Consider the following 17,026-nt stretch of genomic DNA (forward strand, 5'->3'; position numbering starts at 1 on the left):
GGAAAACGCATAAATATGACATAAAATGTATATAAAACATGTAGATATTATCAATAATGTGGCATGGAACATAAGAAATTATCGATACGTCGGAGACGTATCAGTGCTTATAATACACATCATCATAAGCATGAATATAATAGTTGAGTAAGACATCTCTAAACATCAGGTTCTGATGTGTAGTATATAACACCACGTAAGATAGGTTATATCGTGATACTTAGCACATATAGTTGGCATTCTACTATTTGTCTTGACATTTACCTGAATTGCACAATTGTAAGGAGATAAACTTGAAACAAAGTGGTATAAGATAGTTAAGATTAACCTAATTTTCTTTGGAAGTACTAACTTTTACTTCCATTTTGTTGAGGACTACTTCACATGATAGATCTAGGTTCTAACATTGCTACTCTAAACACATAACTATTGGAATATAGCTCCTATACTTCCAAGTGTTTCTATTGTAAGACTATGGTCATGATGTGCTTGGCACACTTCCCATATTTTTGGAACACATTACTTGCACTATTGTCTGGCTTCTTATTGTTCTCTTCCTAAATGTTTATGATGTTCTATTCCATCACATATTGATTCTCAGGTGAATCATATATGATTATCTACTCTACCATGTAAGTAGACATATATTATTCCTATCACTCTTCCTTATTTCCCATGATTGACTCGTCATGGTCTATACTACCTCATATCACTTGTTTTTATCACTTACTATTAGTTGTTTTACAAGTTTGGATAATTTACTTACTCATTACTTAACTTGGTCTACATTTTCTATTAGGATATCTTAATTATCTTCATCACTTGATATTACTCCTATTACAGGTCTGGATAATTTCATATAATCATAACTTGTGTTGGTACACATCTTCCAATAGGATATCTTCCTTATGGTTGTATCCTCTCTTTTGACTACCATGTATTGTATACCAACTGTGATCTACCCATCTATTGTTTAGGAACTTAATTGTGTACTACATGTTTGTGATTAGCTAACTAACTTTACTTAGGAAAGATAGGTAGGAAAGGTTGACTCAAGTGTATCAGGATTATTCTCAAGTGAATATCCATCTCAAGTCATAAAAATATTTGGTCTAACTAAGACAACTTCCTATAGACACTACCAATCCTATAGGTCTCCTTTAAAGGGTTTTAATCCTAGGGTCAAAGCATTTGCTCTGATACCAACTGTGGTGACCCGGCATACCACTGCATGGTGTAGTATGCAAGTCTGATATAACACCAATGAAACACCGTTCCACTAGTATTATATCGCTCAGAGTGGTACAACAGAAACATATGCAGGTCCAAGGTATGTCTATAGAATTACAACATCGACTCTGTTACATAAGATCATCACAGCCTCCTACTTTACAATGAGGTAAAACTGCAAATAAACTCCAGAAGAACGACTCGTAGTCTAATCTTATCACGAACTCTATTTGTAGAGTATTTAACTAGTTACAGAGGCTAAGAATAGATTCTCGCTAATTAGGAGCTAGGTTTAGGAAGCTAGTTCACTTCTATGGCTAAACTAGGTTTTCTCCTTGATGGATGTGGTATCCGACTCCACTGACAGGGTCCTGTATCTTGAAGTAGTTGTTGACTCCTCGTTCTTCGAGTTGCACTGTAGATCCTCCTTCGATGCCTCCATATCTAAGCAGGGGATTTAAGAGTGGGATGAGTACGAGCGTACTCAACAAGTTCATTATAGGAAAGAGGTGTTTAATGCACTAGCTACGGCATTAGACCAGAAAGTCTAATACCAATGCAAGTTTTCATAACCATTTCTTCAAAAGGTTGCTTTTATTCAGAAGAACTATGTCCGCCAGCCTTCACCGGTTTACTAGAACTTCATGGAGCTCCTTTCCGGCCGCGTTCGCAGTTCCATATCCTGGAACAGGGAGTGACAGGTCACGGTTCTTTACACTCTGCAGAGGTGTGTTGCTTTACCCATAAGAGATCTTAACCTTGGTGCCAACCGGGAATGACCCGTCCACACTTCCTATGGTGTGAGGCCCGGTATAAGGTCTAGCCAATCATGTTCCTCCGCTACCTCGAACACCCACCCGTTGTTGCATGCCCCGACCCTGGGTCCACGCCGGTCCCATTATTCCCGTAGATTTCAGGGTGGACCCCGACCACGACATCAATGTTGGGCTCTACCATACATTCCTACACCGGTAGCTGCAACCCATCATAGACCGCAATACCGTGGGGACTTAGGACTCCCCAGCCTCACCATCTTGCTCCTTCGGGCGACAAGTGTACTACGGACAATGCCGTGGGGACTTAGGACTCCCCAGCCTCACCAGCTTGCCCCCTTGGATTACAAGTGTACTACGGTAAAGCGCATCCGTTGATGAACGAGAGGTGGAAACACTTTTGACTACTCCGTCCCACTCCGGATCTTATGGTTAACACGGGTATTACGGCACAAGAATCACTGGCGACATTTGTTGTTTAATCCTAGATGGATATAAACCCTTGCAATGGAACCTCCACCATATCAACACAATCCATGGTTCCATTGCCCACCACATAGTCATATTCATAGTTATGAAAGTAGTGGTTTTGGTTTTTATGCAATAGTGATAACCATAGTACTTTGCAAGTAATTTGATAGAAATACTCAAATGACATGAGCAAGTGATGAACTTGCCTTTCTTGACTGCAAGATTATGCAGGCAAGGTCTTCGATACGCAATAACTCCAAATTCTGAAATAGCATCATCGGTCCTAAGAAGGACGAGGTTGAAAAGATTGGCAAGGATGCAATAATGCATAAGAATGAGATGCAATCGCTCTAAGCATGACCTAACCCCGATGATTTAGGATCAGCGAGTTGTAATGATTGGTTCAGGGTGTGTTGCACTTTTAGAGTGATTCACATACAAGGTTCTTATTCAGGTGTGATTACTTGGTATTATAAACAGGTAGATAATAAAGCATAATAATCAGTTGAGCACACAAAGAATGATAATTGGCATAATGTTAACAAGTAAAGAACAGTGGTCATTTTAGTACTATATGGCATGGTTAATGATTAATTATCATATACTTTAAAAGAATAACTTTTGAAGAACATGTTCTTTAATAAAGAACAAGTATGATAATTAAGTGGGTGGTTTTCTATGGTTGACTATGGCTTCATGTAGTTGCTGGGATAGGTATTAGATGGATCCCAACAAAGTTGGATTCATCAACACCTGGGGCTTGTAAGGTTAAGATAAGCCTAGGCATCCTAAGCAATTCATTATACATGGTTGTTGTCAAGGTTGGTTTATCTTGCTAATGATAGCTAGCTAGGGTTTATAGGTCCTTATAAGCAGGGTTGATGATGATTCCTTATTTTCTTCAAAAGAATAACTTTTGAAGAACATACTTCTTAAGTATTAAGAAGTATTGCAATTAGGTTTGAGGTTGTCTAGGTTTTACTGTTGGTTCTATGAAGTAAGGAGTAATTGGCTCCTAAATAGGATGGTTGATAAGTATCCAACACTAGTAGGGTTTAGTGGAACAGGGTTATGTAATGTAAAGTAGTAGGTATGGTTGCTATTAGGGTTCATCACAATGGTGTGATACTAGATATGGTTTGTTAAGAACAATAATAATTGATACTAGACTTGGTTGATTCTATTTGATCATCTTGGTTTAATGGTATGCATACAAGGAATACTAAATTGCTAGTGATAGGGTTCTACATTTTATGTGGCATGACAAGTATTTCATTTGCTAATTATGGTCCTATGAATTAAAGAAAGTATTATGATCATAAGTTCTAACCTAGGGTTTAGGTTAGAAGTGAATTAGGGTTCACATGTAATGGTGGAACTAGGGTTTCTAGTTGAATTAGGGTTTTAGATTTCACATGAAATGATGAGGTTCTAGTTTTCTTTCTTATGGAACTAGAGTTTTCTAATTACCCTAAAATTCTTGAATTAATAACTTCATTAATAAGTTTGAAGTTATTACTAACTTTGGAATTAAAATAATATTGGATTGATCCTTTTATTATTTTTAAAGAATTAATAATTAAGATAATTATTAATTAGGGTTTTAAATCCTTATAATAAGGATTTGTCAAATTAACAAATAAAGAAAATTAGTTTTAATGTTTTCTTTATTTATTTGCTGGTTATTATTTAATTTGGAAAGTTTTCCTAATTATTGTATTTTTATTTGAATTTTGAATTAATAAATAAAGGCTTAATTAACAAGTATTAAATAATTGAATTTTTATTAAAAATAAAAATCGCATATTATATTTTTATTGGATAGAGTTTACTTTTCTAATAATTTTCATATCTTATTTTCATTTTTCTGAGTTATTATGAATTTTATATAAATTTGCAAAGTTACAGCATTTTTCTGGAATTTGGAATTTAAATAGGAACACAATTTGTACCGGTTCGGGTTTACCCCAAGTCACAGACATGTGGGGACAAGGCCAGGTCAGATGCCACATGGGCAAAGACTGGTCAAAGGCCTCGTGGGGGACCCACTGGCCACGTCGGGCTCGCCGGTCAACCATCGCGGCGAGCCACAAGACGACGGCGACGGCGATTCTGGCCGCCCGAAGAGGGGTAAGTGGGTTCACTGGATCCGCCCAGACGCGCTGAGTGCGATGGTGGTGTCTCCGCCACCTATTGGTCACCGGAGATAGCTCCGGTGAACCCAACTGCGGCGGCGCACTCCGGCAATACCACAAATCGGAGCTACAAGCGGCCTTAAGATGCAATAGGAGGTGCTAGAGACGCGGAAACTCACTCTGATCCTACCTAGAGGGTCGCCGGAGTCAATCGGAGACGAGGTTGACGACGATTTCCAACTTCCGGCGGGATACCGACGAAAGGGAATGGAGGATTGGCAGCTTCTGGGGTCCTCTCTTCTCGATTCCTTCAACCAGGATGCTTGCCGTGACACGGCGCTTCTCCTCGTCCATCTCATGGTCGCCGGGGAGGCCTCTAACGACAGCGGTAATGGTGAAGTGGTGCGGCAGGGTTTCGGCATGGTAGTGGAACGGAGCAGAAGAAGAAAAAACCGAATTAGGGTTCGTTCGGGAGTTGTTATAGGGCGACAGGGCGCGCCTCGTCACGACGTCGAGCCAGGGGAGGCTGCCAGCGCGAGGGAGAAGAGAGACACGGCGTCGTGCTGTCCTCTGCGCGAGGAAGAAGATGAGGACGTCTCCTCCTTCGTAGATATTTCACGAAGAGGTACTGGGCTGTGCTGGCTCTGGCTGCTGGGTTGGGCTTGGCTGCTGATGGGCTGTAATGGTGGGCTGCTGCGACCAGGTGAGGTCCAGGTAAGTCCTTTCTTCTTTTCTCTCTTTTTCTTTTCTAGTTTTATTTTCTATTTTCAATTTTCTATTTTGAATTCTGTTTTAATTCAAATCTGTTTTTGCAGGATTTTGAATGTGTGGTTCCTTTTGAAGTTTATGGAGATACTAACATAGCTTAACACAAGATCTTAGAAATATTTTACATGTGTAATGACACCCTTGTTTATTAAATGTTATTAGGGTTTGGTAATGGGCATCTATATAGTCAAAACTCCCCATATTAATTTAAAGTGGTACAAACTATTTGTCAAGAGGCTCTTCAAAGTACCTATTGAAAGTTAAGTTTTTGGTTGCTTTGCATGAAACAATTTACGAGGCATGGCTTATTATTTAGTTTCTTGTTTGAGAATATGATCTCCTGGCATTATTTCATGTGCTCTTGGTTGTTAGGGATTTGGAGAATTGTTTAGGCTATTTTCAAGTATTAATTTCATCTTCTAAACCTTTTCTTCTAAAATGGTTAAGATGGATCTTATTCCTTTCATTAGACTTCTATTTAGTTGGAAACAGTAATTAGTAGCACCTATATAGCATGGCTTGAAAGTTAGTTTAAGTTGATATCTTGATTCATTTCAGGGTTGGCTAAACAATCCCCTTACTACTATTGTAGCTTAGGCATAGTTTTAGGTTTATACTTGTGATCCCCATGTGATGCACAAACTAGGGTTGAGATATAATTATAGGTTGTGGATATGATAGGACACTAAACTATATTTGCTAGGGTTTAATTCCCCCTATCTAAAATAAGATGGTTACTTGCTTATTTATTATTCCCATTTAGTTATTAAGGATCTGAGAATTGTTTCTATTTGGTACCAATGGACTTTCTTTATATACTAAATCTATTATTTAAGTAACTAAATTGGCTATGGTTCTTTTTATAATTAACTTTGGTTCTAATGATGAATGGTTTCTCACCATATAAATTATAGGCTTTAATTCTAAGCTCTTCTTAAGTGCTTTTATCCTCTACTTCAAGTTCTTAGGTTGATGATCACTACACAATTTATAATGATCAAGATTTGACTTCCTAAGGTATCTCTCATTAAATGAGGTTCTCACTTCCATGATCAAGCACTGCCTTGATCAACTAGGGTATAGCACTTTTTATATAATTTTTAGGATGGCTTACTATGGTTGCCTCAAAAGTTTATATCCCAGGAGACTGCCTGAGATATTCACTTAGAGTTCTCTCAAGGATTGATGGTTTAACTACTTGAATATATAATAGATCTCTCCCTTAATTTCAAGTGTTTCCTCAACTAACTGAAGTGTAGCACCAGATCTTGAGCTCTCTTATATAGGAATGGATTATTCTAGGTTCTATGGTATGTTCACAAGATCTCATTAGATAGTAAAGGGTTAAGTCTCCACCTAGATGTTTAGTTGGATTAGTTACTACTTTACTTCATCAATTCATGGATATGATCTTACTCCATTGGGCATTGGCTATCTCACCACTCCAAGATGAAATGGTTTACAACCAAATACTTTAGTTCAATGATTGTCCTTGATTCTTAAATAGATAAAGCTGATGTTGGTATGCTTGGTCTCTCTCTCATTTGGGAAAGGACTTTAATACCAACCTAAGGTTAAGCTCCATAGAGAATGATGTGGTCACCAATATCTATGGTTGACATAAATGGATTCTTTCTCTAGGACATATCTTGAACAAGATCCTAGGGTTCCTCTTAAAGATGATGATTTGAATACTTGGATGTATATCCAAGGTTTAACTCAAGGTTTGTTAATGCTTATCTAATAATTAGAATAGAACTCTCACCTCTCTAGGTTTGAGGCTTAGTAATGTGGATTAGAGAAGAATACATATTTCTAGAGTTGATCTCCATGTCATGTTTCCAAGAATGAAGTAAAATGAATACCATGAGATTCATGGTAGGATCATGGATTAGTTTAAGACATGGAAAAGATAAGTCAAAAATGGTTTCTCCATTTATTGTTACTTGATTTCCAATTAATTGTAGGTTCATATGTTATGGCAAGGAATTCCATTTTATGATCTTTTATAGGATCAAGCAATTGATCATTGAGTAAAGTATTGTTGTGTTGATTATTAGTTCCATTTGATCTAACCCCTTAGATCAAATCAGCTCTACCCAAAACAAGGTTTTAGCAAAGTCACATTGAGGTTTATAGCGCTTGACTTGATGAGCTACTTCAATTCCACCAAGGTCAAGTGAAACTTCGCATCGTGGACTTGTTTTACTTTAAAGCGCGAAAATTCCCCAGATTTTCTATGCATGAATGCAATGCACACATCTGTTTCCTCTATTTTTGTAACCCCATTAACTGGGATATTACACGCAGGCGGCGCGTCATCGTCCGTTCACCGATGATGACGACGAAGACGCCACTTCGTCCGACTGAAACTCCTCCATGGACGCGTCGTCCGGCAGTTCTCTTCCGAGGAGGAGGTGACAAGTAAGAGGCGCGTCTGTGAGGACGACGGGGCAAGGCCTTTCTAACAAGAAGGCCAAGAATTAGCTTATAGTTTCTCTGTTTTTAAATTTGTTCTCTAGTTTGTATGTTAAATATGTTTGAACTTATTCGATTCGAGTAATTAGTACTACTTGTTTTCGCGTTTGAATTTGCTCATTCATACAAATTGGGGAGGTCTTCAACAAAAAGAAAAAGAAGGAGCAGGAAACAAAACAGTGGGTGTCTAAAATGCGTCGAACCGCTGGAGGTGGCCCCGAATGCAAACTAACAATTCACGGCTCGCGGTCCGCGTCTGCCAGACGTCGCGAACGAACGGCCGTGTGAAATGCGGCCCGTTGGAGATGCCCCGTTGGAGCAATCCTGTCTGTATGCCAGATGGGTCCCACGGCCAGAGGGCCAGATGTTTAAGGGGCCCAGCGAGATAGCGACTCACACAAACCATCGCTAAGCCTCGTAACCCTAAACCGCTAAACCTCGTTCGTCCCCATGGCGTCACCCCCGCCGCCGCCGCCGCCGCCGCCGCCGAAGCTTCCGATCCCCGGCCGCCGGAACATACTCATCACCAGCGCGTTGCCCTACGTCAACAACGTCCCGCACCTCGGCAACATCATCGGCTGTGAGCATCCCCTCTACCCCAATTTCGCTGCCTCGAGCTCTCGCTGTTACCCGCCGTCTCCCCCAATTTTGCTGCCTCAAGCTCTCGCTCTTCCCCGCCGTTTTTTTTAATCTCCTGACGATTTCGAGTCTGGTCGCGTTCTGCAGGCGTGCTCAGCGCCGACGTGTTCGCGCGGTACTGCCGGCTGCGGGGGTACAACGCGATCTACATATGCGGCACCGACGAGTACGGGACGGCCACCGAGACCAAGGCCTTGGAGGAGAAGTGCTCGCCCAAGGAGATCTGCGACAAGTGAGACAACCGTCACCTCTCGATGCTTCTAATTAATTTTGGTTTGTTGATATAGGATTTATCAGTTGACCGCCATGAAATCTACCCAACAGCACTTTGAATTGCGACACACGAACGGGAGTTTCAGTTTTACCTCGGAAGCTTCTAGTTCAATTGTAGTTTGCTGGTGCACCGATTCAGCAATTGACCTTTATGGAATCTAACCAACACTGCTTCGAACTGTGGCACACGCACAAAAGTTTCAGTTATACCTGTGATATATTGGACATACACCTCGAAACAGGATTTCTCCCCGCTTTAGACATACACCTAGCTAGTAACATAAAATTAACATAGTTCATATGGGAAACGAAAGCATTATTTTCATGAGAAGCTTCCCCTGCTGAAAATGCAGGTACCATGCTATCCATGACGAAGTTTACAAGTGGTTCGACATTAAGTTTGACAAGTTTGGGCGGACATCCTCTCCCCAGCAGACAGAAGTCTGCCAGTCGATTTTCCATAAACTGATGGAAAACAAATGGCTCACAGAGAATACCATGCAGCAGGTACAGCTAATTCCTTGCCCTGTCCTTGTATATTCATCTTCACATGTTGTTTCTGTTACACAATATTTTCCTTCTTTGCAGCTTTACTGTGACACGTGCCAGCGATTCTTAGCGGATAGGCTCGTAGAGGGGAAATGTCCGACAGAAGGCTGTAATTATGAGGCAGCAAGAGGTGATCAATGTGAAAATTGCAGCAAATTGTTGAACCCTACTGAGTTAATTGATCCGAAGTGTAAGGTAAGCATGCACAATGCTTACTGGATATGTAGGTTCGGTGTATCAATGTGATTTACCTAAGTATTTGAGATGCCTACCTCGTGAAACTGCCTATGATAAACTTTCCTGTTCTCTTTCTGTTCTTTTAGGTCTGTAAGAATACTCCACGTATTCGTGACACAGATCACTTATTCTTGGAGCTTCCTCTATTGAGTGATAAGTTGGTAAACTACATCAACAATACTTCGGTAGCTGGCATGTGGAGTCAAAATGCTATTCAAGCAACAAACGCATGGTTGAAGGAAGGGTTAAAGCAACGCTGTATCACCAGAGATCTTAAATGGGGAGTTCCTGTTCCACATGAGAAGTACAAAGACAAGGTTTGGGCAAATCATTATCAGATACGGAGAAGTTCTGCTGTTATGCATTTACCTTATTTCTTATTTCTGATTGTTTGCAGGTGTTCTATGTTTGGTTTGATGCACCAATTGGGTACATATCTATCACAGCATCCTATACGCCTGATTGGGAGAAATGGTGGAAGGACCCTGATAATGTAGAATTGTTCCAGTTCATGGGTAAAGATAATGTGCCATTTCACACGGTATGATGCCTGATATGGCGAACATCTTCTTTAGTTTGTCAATCTTGTTTGGCATGAACTGAATAATGATTTGGCTTTTTGTTAGAACATAATTGCAAATTAAGTTTATTCAAACGCGTGGGTTGGCTTTCACCATAAAATAGGACGTAAAATGCAAATTATGATTTCAAACTGAATATCTGACTCTCCATTGAGTCAGTTCTGTGATCGCTTGATATTATTTTTCTAGTATTCAAGGATATTTTGTATATTTACTTAGTAACCAACAGCTTAGTCATGCCAGAGATGCCAACATGTTAATCCTTGTATTTAAGGGCCAGTTTCATTTTATGTGATTTAGCCAATTCCAGCATGTTTTTTTTTCTTGTTATACCTCCAAAATGGATGCTTTTGTTTCAAGTAGTTAAATGTTTGTGGAAATAGGCAAATGGTTCTCATAAAAAGCCAGCCCAATGCCAATGGTTTCAGAGTATATGAATAGCATTTGACTATACTGACTTTTCCTGTACTGCGTACTTTTTTTTCTTCAATGATTTCAGGTCATGTTCCCTTCAACACTACTGGGAACTGGTGAAAACTGGACAATGATGAAGACCATAAGTGTTACAGAATATTTAAATTATGAAGCAGGTATAGTTTCCACACTACTTTTGACATTCCACACTTTTGTTTTGAACCTAACACTTGATTGGCGCACACAGTTCATGCTTGTCATTTGTATATGGTTAATAATTTCCTATATACTTGACCTGAAGTTACATTTGTTCACATTAAAGAACCAACCGTCCTGTTTGCTCCCCTGTGTTAGAAATAATCTTGACATGTATAGGTTAGTTAAAAATGTATGTTGCATGTCATGTATGTGCATGTGTGGCGCCATGAGATATGACAGTATTGCACATATGGGATGCAACGAGTAGTTAGGCACATGCATAGCTAAGCCAGCGGAGTTAGTTTGTATCTGCATGCCGCACTGGTCGTGTGGGTCTTGGGAGTGATCGTAGGAGTAAGAAAATGGTATGATTAGCTAGTGGATTAGTGCATGACTTAGGCAAGGTTAGTGTGTGAGTGCATGGAGTTAATGGTTTCTGGACGAGTGACGTGAGTGTTTGCCTCTTGTATATATATTTGCATGAAGTTAATGAGAAAAGTAACTGGGGCAGAAACAATGTACTCCCTCCCGTCCATAAAAGGATGTCTTAGGTTTGATTAAATTTGGATTAATCAAATCTAAGACATCCTTTTATGGACAGAGGTAGTAGCATATTTTTTTCATCAAGGGATGCCCCTTGGCAAAGCTAGCTGCGCTTTTCCCTTGAGTGTGCGTGTGTGTGTTCTTTAAAGAGGAAGATAGATAGTTTGTGTGTGTGTGATAGAGACAACGATTACGTGTCGACGTGTCGCAACTTGTCACTGCGACAAGCAGACAAGTCGTGACAAGTCTCGACAAGTGCTAGACTTGTCGATGTGTTGTCGACAAGGAACTACTAAAAAATAATAAGTAACTAGCCTATCAAATTTTCTAGGATATCGACCCACTCATTATCCCATTGAAATTCTTCTAGGGTAAGAGCATTAGCCCTCTTTACTTTGGATCCTTCCTCACGCAGCTTCTGGAACCTATTCTCCATTTGCCGGTTGCATGAGACATAAGATAGCTTGTTCAATCTCTTTACTCTAAGCGGGTTCTCCCTTTAGTTTGGATCTGCAAAGTACCAGGGGAGAGGCAGCCGGGGGAGGGAGAAGCGACCAGTTTCTAGGTTGTAGGGTTTCACGAAGACATTTTATATCCCAGGCATATAACTTGTCGCTCGACCAGTTGACCTAGACAAGCCGAGGTTTGTCACCGACAAGTCAACTTGTCGATCAATAAGTTGAACTTGTCGATCGATAAGTTCAACTTGTCGTATCGCTCCAGCGTGTCGACATCAGAGTGGCGACACGTAGACTTGTCGTGCGACAAACTAGACTTGTCGAGCGACACTTTCATAGAGATCATGAGAAGTAGAAGAGAAAAAAAAGGAGTTGAGAGTTTCAGCTCCAACACCCTGTAATGTTAGAGGTTCACAGAGACCATCCTAGGCTTCATAATTTCCTTACCAAAGCATATGCCCATTACTTGACCCATACTGGCACTGTATGCTGTGGTGCATTGTGCTTCACTTCATGCTGCTGAAGTATTTGACACGTTTTTCAAGCCTCAGTGCTTGTTTTCTTATCCTGTTTCCCGAATTGCTTGTTTTCTAGGTTTGTGCATGTCTATTGTTGCTTGGTGTTAAGCTATCGGCCCTGTTTTCATTATGTGTCATGCTCAGCCACTGCTCCTTTCCCCCTACCACTACAGAATATTAGCACGAAATTGGATGAATGGTTTGAAGATGTCCAGTTATGACATTTCTAGTATGCTTAAACTTTTTTGCTCCTGTTAAATAAAAAACTACTATATATGCCAATGGTCCAGAAAGACAGCAACACTATTTTGCATGGGCTTAATTAAAACTATGCTGAACTAGATGCATATATGATACTCTTAAGTATTTGAATTTCCTTTATAATAGCTAAACATTCGTTGCATCTATAGGAAAGTTTTCGAAGAGTCACGGTATTGGTGTCTTTGGTAACGATGCGAAGATTACAAATATTCCTCCTGAAGTATGGCGATACTACTTGCTTATGAACCGCCCCGAGGTTTGTATAGACATTTAATGAATTTCCAGTAACTCATAGTGACATTTATTGCAGCATTTTGATTTGACTTCCGTTTTGGGATTCAGGTATCAGATACACTGTTCACTTGGGATGATTTACAAGCTAAATTGAACAGTGAGTTGCTGAACAACCTGGGAAACTTCATCAACCGCGTGCTAAGCTTTGTTGCGAAACCAGCTGGTTAGTCATTGAAGAATCTTGCACCTGTCATCTAACTGTCAAGAAGGATTATCAATTGAGTTATATATTTTTCTCTCACAGTTTGTTATATGATTCATACCATGCTTTCCTCATCCCCTTTCTACCATACTTTTGTTCTAACTTGATTTTTCTGTTTCTTTTTTTCTGGTAGGAGCTGGATATGACTCCATCATACCTGATGCTCCTAATGCTGAGTCACATCCACTGACGAATGCACTTGCAGAAAAAACTAATAAATGGGTTGAACAATATCTTGAGGCAATGGAGAAGGTAAGTTTCTGTACTGTGTGTCTAGCATTGCGTTGTTTCATTGTACCACCTACTACGATTTACAACCAAAAATGTTCACTCCTTTTGCTACAGGTTAAACTAAAACAGGGACTGAAGAGTGCGATGGCGATTTCTAGTGATGGAAATGCATATTTGCAGGTAAATATATTTCTTTTTATTGGTTTCCATTTGAAATTTGAAGTATCATTCTTATGTATTTGCTTTGCTAACTGAATGCAGGAGAGCCAATTTTGGAAGCTTTATAAGGAAGATCCAGCAACCTGTGCCATTGTGATGAAAACTTCAGTTGGTGTTGTCTATCTCCTTGCCTGTCTGCTGGAGCCTTTTATGCCACCCTTTTCTAGAGAAGTATAATCCTCTTTTTATTTGATCATTTATGATTTTTCTTTATAAACGCCATTTTCCTGATCTCATTCTTATGTTTCTTTCTTAAGGTGCTGCGACAATTAAATATGTCCCCAGATGAAGATCTGACCTTCTGTGATGATAAAGGAGATACTGCCAAAGCAAAAAGACCCTGGGATTTTATACCAGCAGGACATAAAATAGGAAAGCCAGTCCCCCTATTTAAGGAACTAGTGAGTACTTGTTATTTTGTAAAAGTAGTTTATTATTTTGCCACGTTTCTACATGTCTTAAGTTTGCAATTATGCAGACAAATGCTGAAGTGGAGGCGTTTAGGAGTAAATTTGCGGGCAGCCAAGCTGAAAGGAGCTCAAAGGCAGAAGCTGATGCTGAAGCCAAGAAAGTTGCTGACAAGCTCAAGGGCACAAAATTATCTGGTACTTATGACATTCTTACTCTGCTCTACTCTGTAGATTTTGTGTAAATTTTATGGGATACAAGCTTGTTCTGTGGCATTGGATGTAAATTCAAAATCCATGCTAGCATACTGACAAATGCATTATACTACCTCTGTTTCAAGGAATAAGGCGTCCTCGTTTTACGAGCTTTTTGTTTGATCAAGAATTACTTTAAATAGATAAAGATTGTTTGTATGAAATTAGTATCATTATAAAGTGCTTTTCAATACGAATCCAACGATACTATATACATATAATATAATTAAGATTTTATTGCTCAATTTTTATGGTCAAAGTTCGTCTTGGAATACGTGTGCGCCTTATTCCTTGAAACGGAGGTAGTAGAAACAAGCTTCTCTTTCTGCCCAGCTGTGCACTTTATATATTTGCCAGGAAAACCCTTATGTTTGACACGTTTTTGAGTTATCTTCTGCCGAACCAATTTCATACTTCCAGAAATTCATTCGCCAGTTTTCTTCCCATTTTTGTATCTAGAGGGTAGTTCAAAGAAGAAACAATCTGGTGGTTCGAAATCAAAGACAGCAGAGGAACTCTCAGTTTCCAAGCTGGATATTCGGGTAGGGCTTATCAGAAAAGCAGAGAAGCATCCAGATGCTGATTCACTTTATGTAGAAGAGATCGATGTTGGAGAAGAGGCACCAAGAACAGTGGTTAGTGGCCTTGTGAAATACATCCCTCTTGAAGAAATGCAGGTCTGTTTTTTCTCAGCATAATTTGTAGTCACGACTTTGTTATGCTGTGCTGGTTTTGCCTCCCTAATTTTGCAATTTCTGGTATAAATGAGCAGAACCGGAAAGTGTGCGTGCTCTGCAATCTTAAGCCAGTGGCAATGCGCGGTATAAAATCACACGCTATGGTTTTGGCTGCATCGAATGAGGACCATACAAAGGTAAGGAATCAGATATACCTTCTGCGTTATATTTTGCTCTCATGTGCTCTCAAGTTGATGAGGCATCACAAAAAGTACAATAGCAGTCACCCCGGTTTGTGAAAACTGACATTTGAAATTCAGGTTGAGTTGGTTGAGCCTCCAGAATCCGCAGTCGTGGGAGAGAAGGTGACCTTTGCTGGGCACTCCGGAGAGCCAGAGGCTTCTCTTAACGCCAAGAGTAAGACTTGGGAAAAGTTATCCGCTGACCTGCACAGCAACGGCGAGCTCGTGGCATGCTACAAAGATGTTCCGTTCTCAACTTCGGCTGGGGTATGCAAGGTCAAGACTATAGCAAATGGGGAGATTCGTTAAGTCACAGTGCCTGCAGTCTGAACGAGCTGCTGTCTGATTGCATCGAAAGTTAATATTGCTGATTTACTCTGTTTCGGAAATTTTGATGCTGCCTTGTGAGTACTTTGTATTGGGAGAAATGCCAGTATGAATACTCTGCACATCATTGTGATTTGAAGTTTACCAATAGACCTTTGTTTGATTTAGATATCTGAATCAGTTATTTTGCTAGTCGGCCCATTTGCAGCTGAATTCCGGAGGAGGCCCATATCTACAGCTACAGCAATGTAGCATCGCCATGCTTTCTCCTTAAAAGGTCAGGTTAGATGACCTGCAGCTGCATATATTTTACTGGGTATGGGTCGCGTATATCCATACCGTATTACCCCCTGTATGGAGAGACATGACTGGACAGGAGATGCATTTTCGCACAGATGTTCATTTGTTGACCGTCCTGTAGCGCAACTTTTACCTGGCGGTGTAGGTACAGCATCGTGCATGATACTGTAGCCAGTCATTGCTTACTGACACACGTTGGATACAAAATATCGATACTGCTGAACGACACATGGACCCTCTCTACGCCTATTTAGTATCACGTAGGGAAGTACGATGCCAGAAAGTGGATGCAACTGGTATAGTCATTGTCACACTGCACGTCGTTTTTAAAATGCCTGTCATTTCGGAATGGGTTACTGACGTTTTTCTTTTGACATGAGGGTCTATAACATCAAAATGATCCTCCTAGACCCATCACAATCGATGTCAATGTATGTGGACGTTAGCATGTACTCTCAATATCATGCGAAAATATATTTCACTTCATAGGCGTTTGCTTAAGTACAACTTCCTCCCTTAAACTCAAACTTATAAGTTCCGTATCCCATTGTAATTAAACTTATGAAGGGGTACAAATAATCTCTGCCTTTAATGAGCTTGGCTTTAGGGGAGGAGTCGTACCGGTTTGATTTTTTAAAATAATGTAAATCTTATTCATTAAAATGGAGGTAGTAGCATATACATATACTTCCTTTGGTCCCAAATTCTTATCCAAGGTCTAATAAATTTTAGGCTACATTTTGTACAAATCTATGACAAATATTTAGAGCTGAACAGAGTACGACATTTTATTATGTGATTGATAAAGACCATCGGGTAGCTTTTGGAGAATTAGACAAACTTAAAGCATCCCCAGTCACGTCTTTCAAACCGTTCCCCAAATGGATTTGGGATGCGTCGGACGTCTGGCCGTCCCTAGATGCGCGCCCTAAAGCTCTTTTCGGTCTGGCGCGACCTAGTACGGTGTTTAGCACCCGAAGCCCATCCCTGGCACATATGGGACACTTTGAGTGCGTCGCGAGTGGCAGCCCGATTCATCAGCGACGCAGAGGCGCAGAGCCATGCAACGATGCAACTTTGCTTTAATGGCGGTGACGGTTTCCAAAGCTGTGCATGCGAAACATCCCGTTAGCGCTGCGTCACCATAAAAGCGACACCATGCAACGGCGTCCCCATACACTCAATCCGACGTTTCATCCGAACTCGGTTTGAGGGTAACGCATGGTTGGGAGTTTTCCATGTGCTTGTGTAGGGACCGGGTGATCTCCACACGGGCTTGCATGCATTCCGGATGCATATGTTGATATTGGAAGGCTGCGATGACAAACCTCTCGATTCTAAGACCC

The 17,026-nt window shown here is 40.4% G+C and overlaps 1 protein-coding gene across 1 annotated transcript; it reads left to right on the forward strand.

The window, feature by feature from the left end:
• The first annotated feature begins 8,256 nt into the window (after nucleotides 1–8,256).
• LOC127296489 (probable methionine--tRNA ligase) lies at nucleotides 8,257–15,547 on the forward strand. Its single transcript, XM_051326582.1, has 17 exons — nucleotides 8,257–8,435; nucleotides 8,582–8,726; nucleotides 9,121–9,274; nucleotides 9,356–9,511; nucleotides 9,640–9,870; nucleotides 9,951–10,094; nucleotides 10,634–10,724; nucleotides 12,676–12,782; nucleotides 12,869–12,983; nucleotides 13,156–13,274; nucleotides 13,368–13,433; nucleotides 13,515–13,643; nucleotides 13,730–13,873; nucleotides 13,951–14,077; nucleotides 14,594–14,811; nucleotides 14,907–15,008; nucleotides 15,132–15,547. Exons 1-17 carry the CDS (start codon nucleotides 8,306–8,308, stop codon nucleotides 15,360–15,362), a joined length of 2,409 nt encoding a protein of 802 aa, XP_051182542.1. The 5' UTR covers nucleotides 8,257–8,305; the 3' UTR covers nucleotides 15,363–15,547.
• The last annotated feature ends 1,479 nt before the right edge of the window (nucleotides 15,548–17,026 follow it).

This window comes from Lolium perenne, chromosome 4, assembly GCF_019359855.2.
Source record: "Lolium perenne isolate Kyuss_39 chromosome 4, Kyuss_2.0, whole genome shotgun sequence".
Lineage (NCBI taxonomy): Eukaryota > Viridiplantae > Streptophyta > Magnoliopsida > Poales > Poaceae > Lolium > Lolium perenne.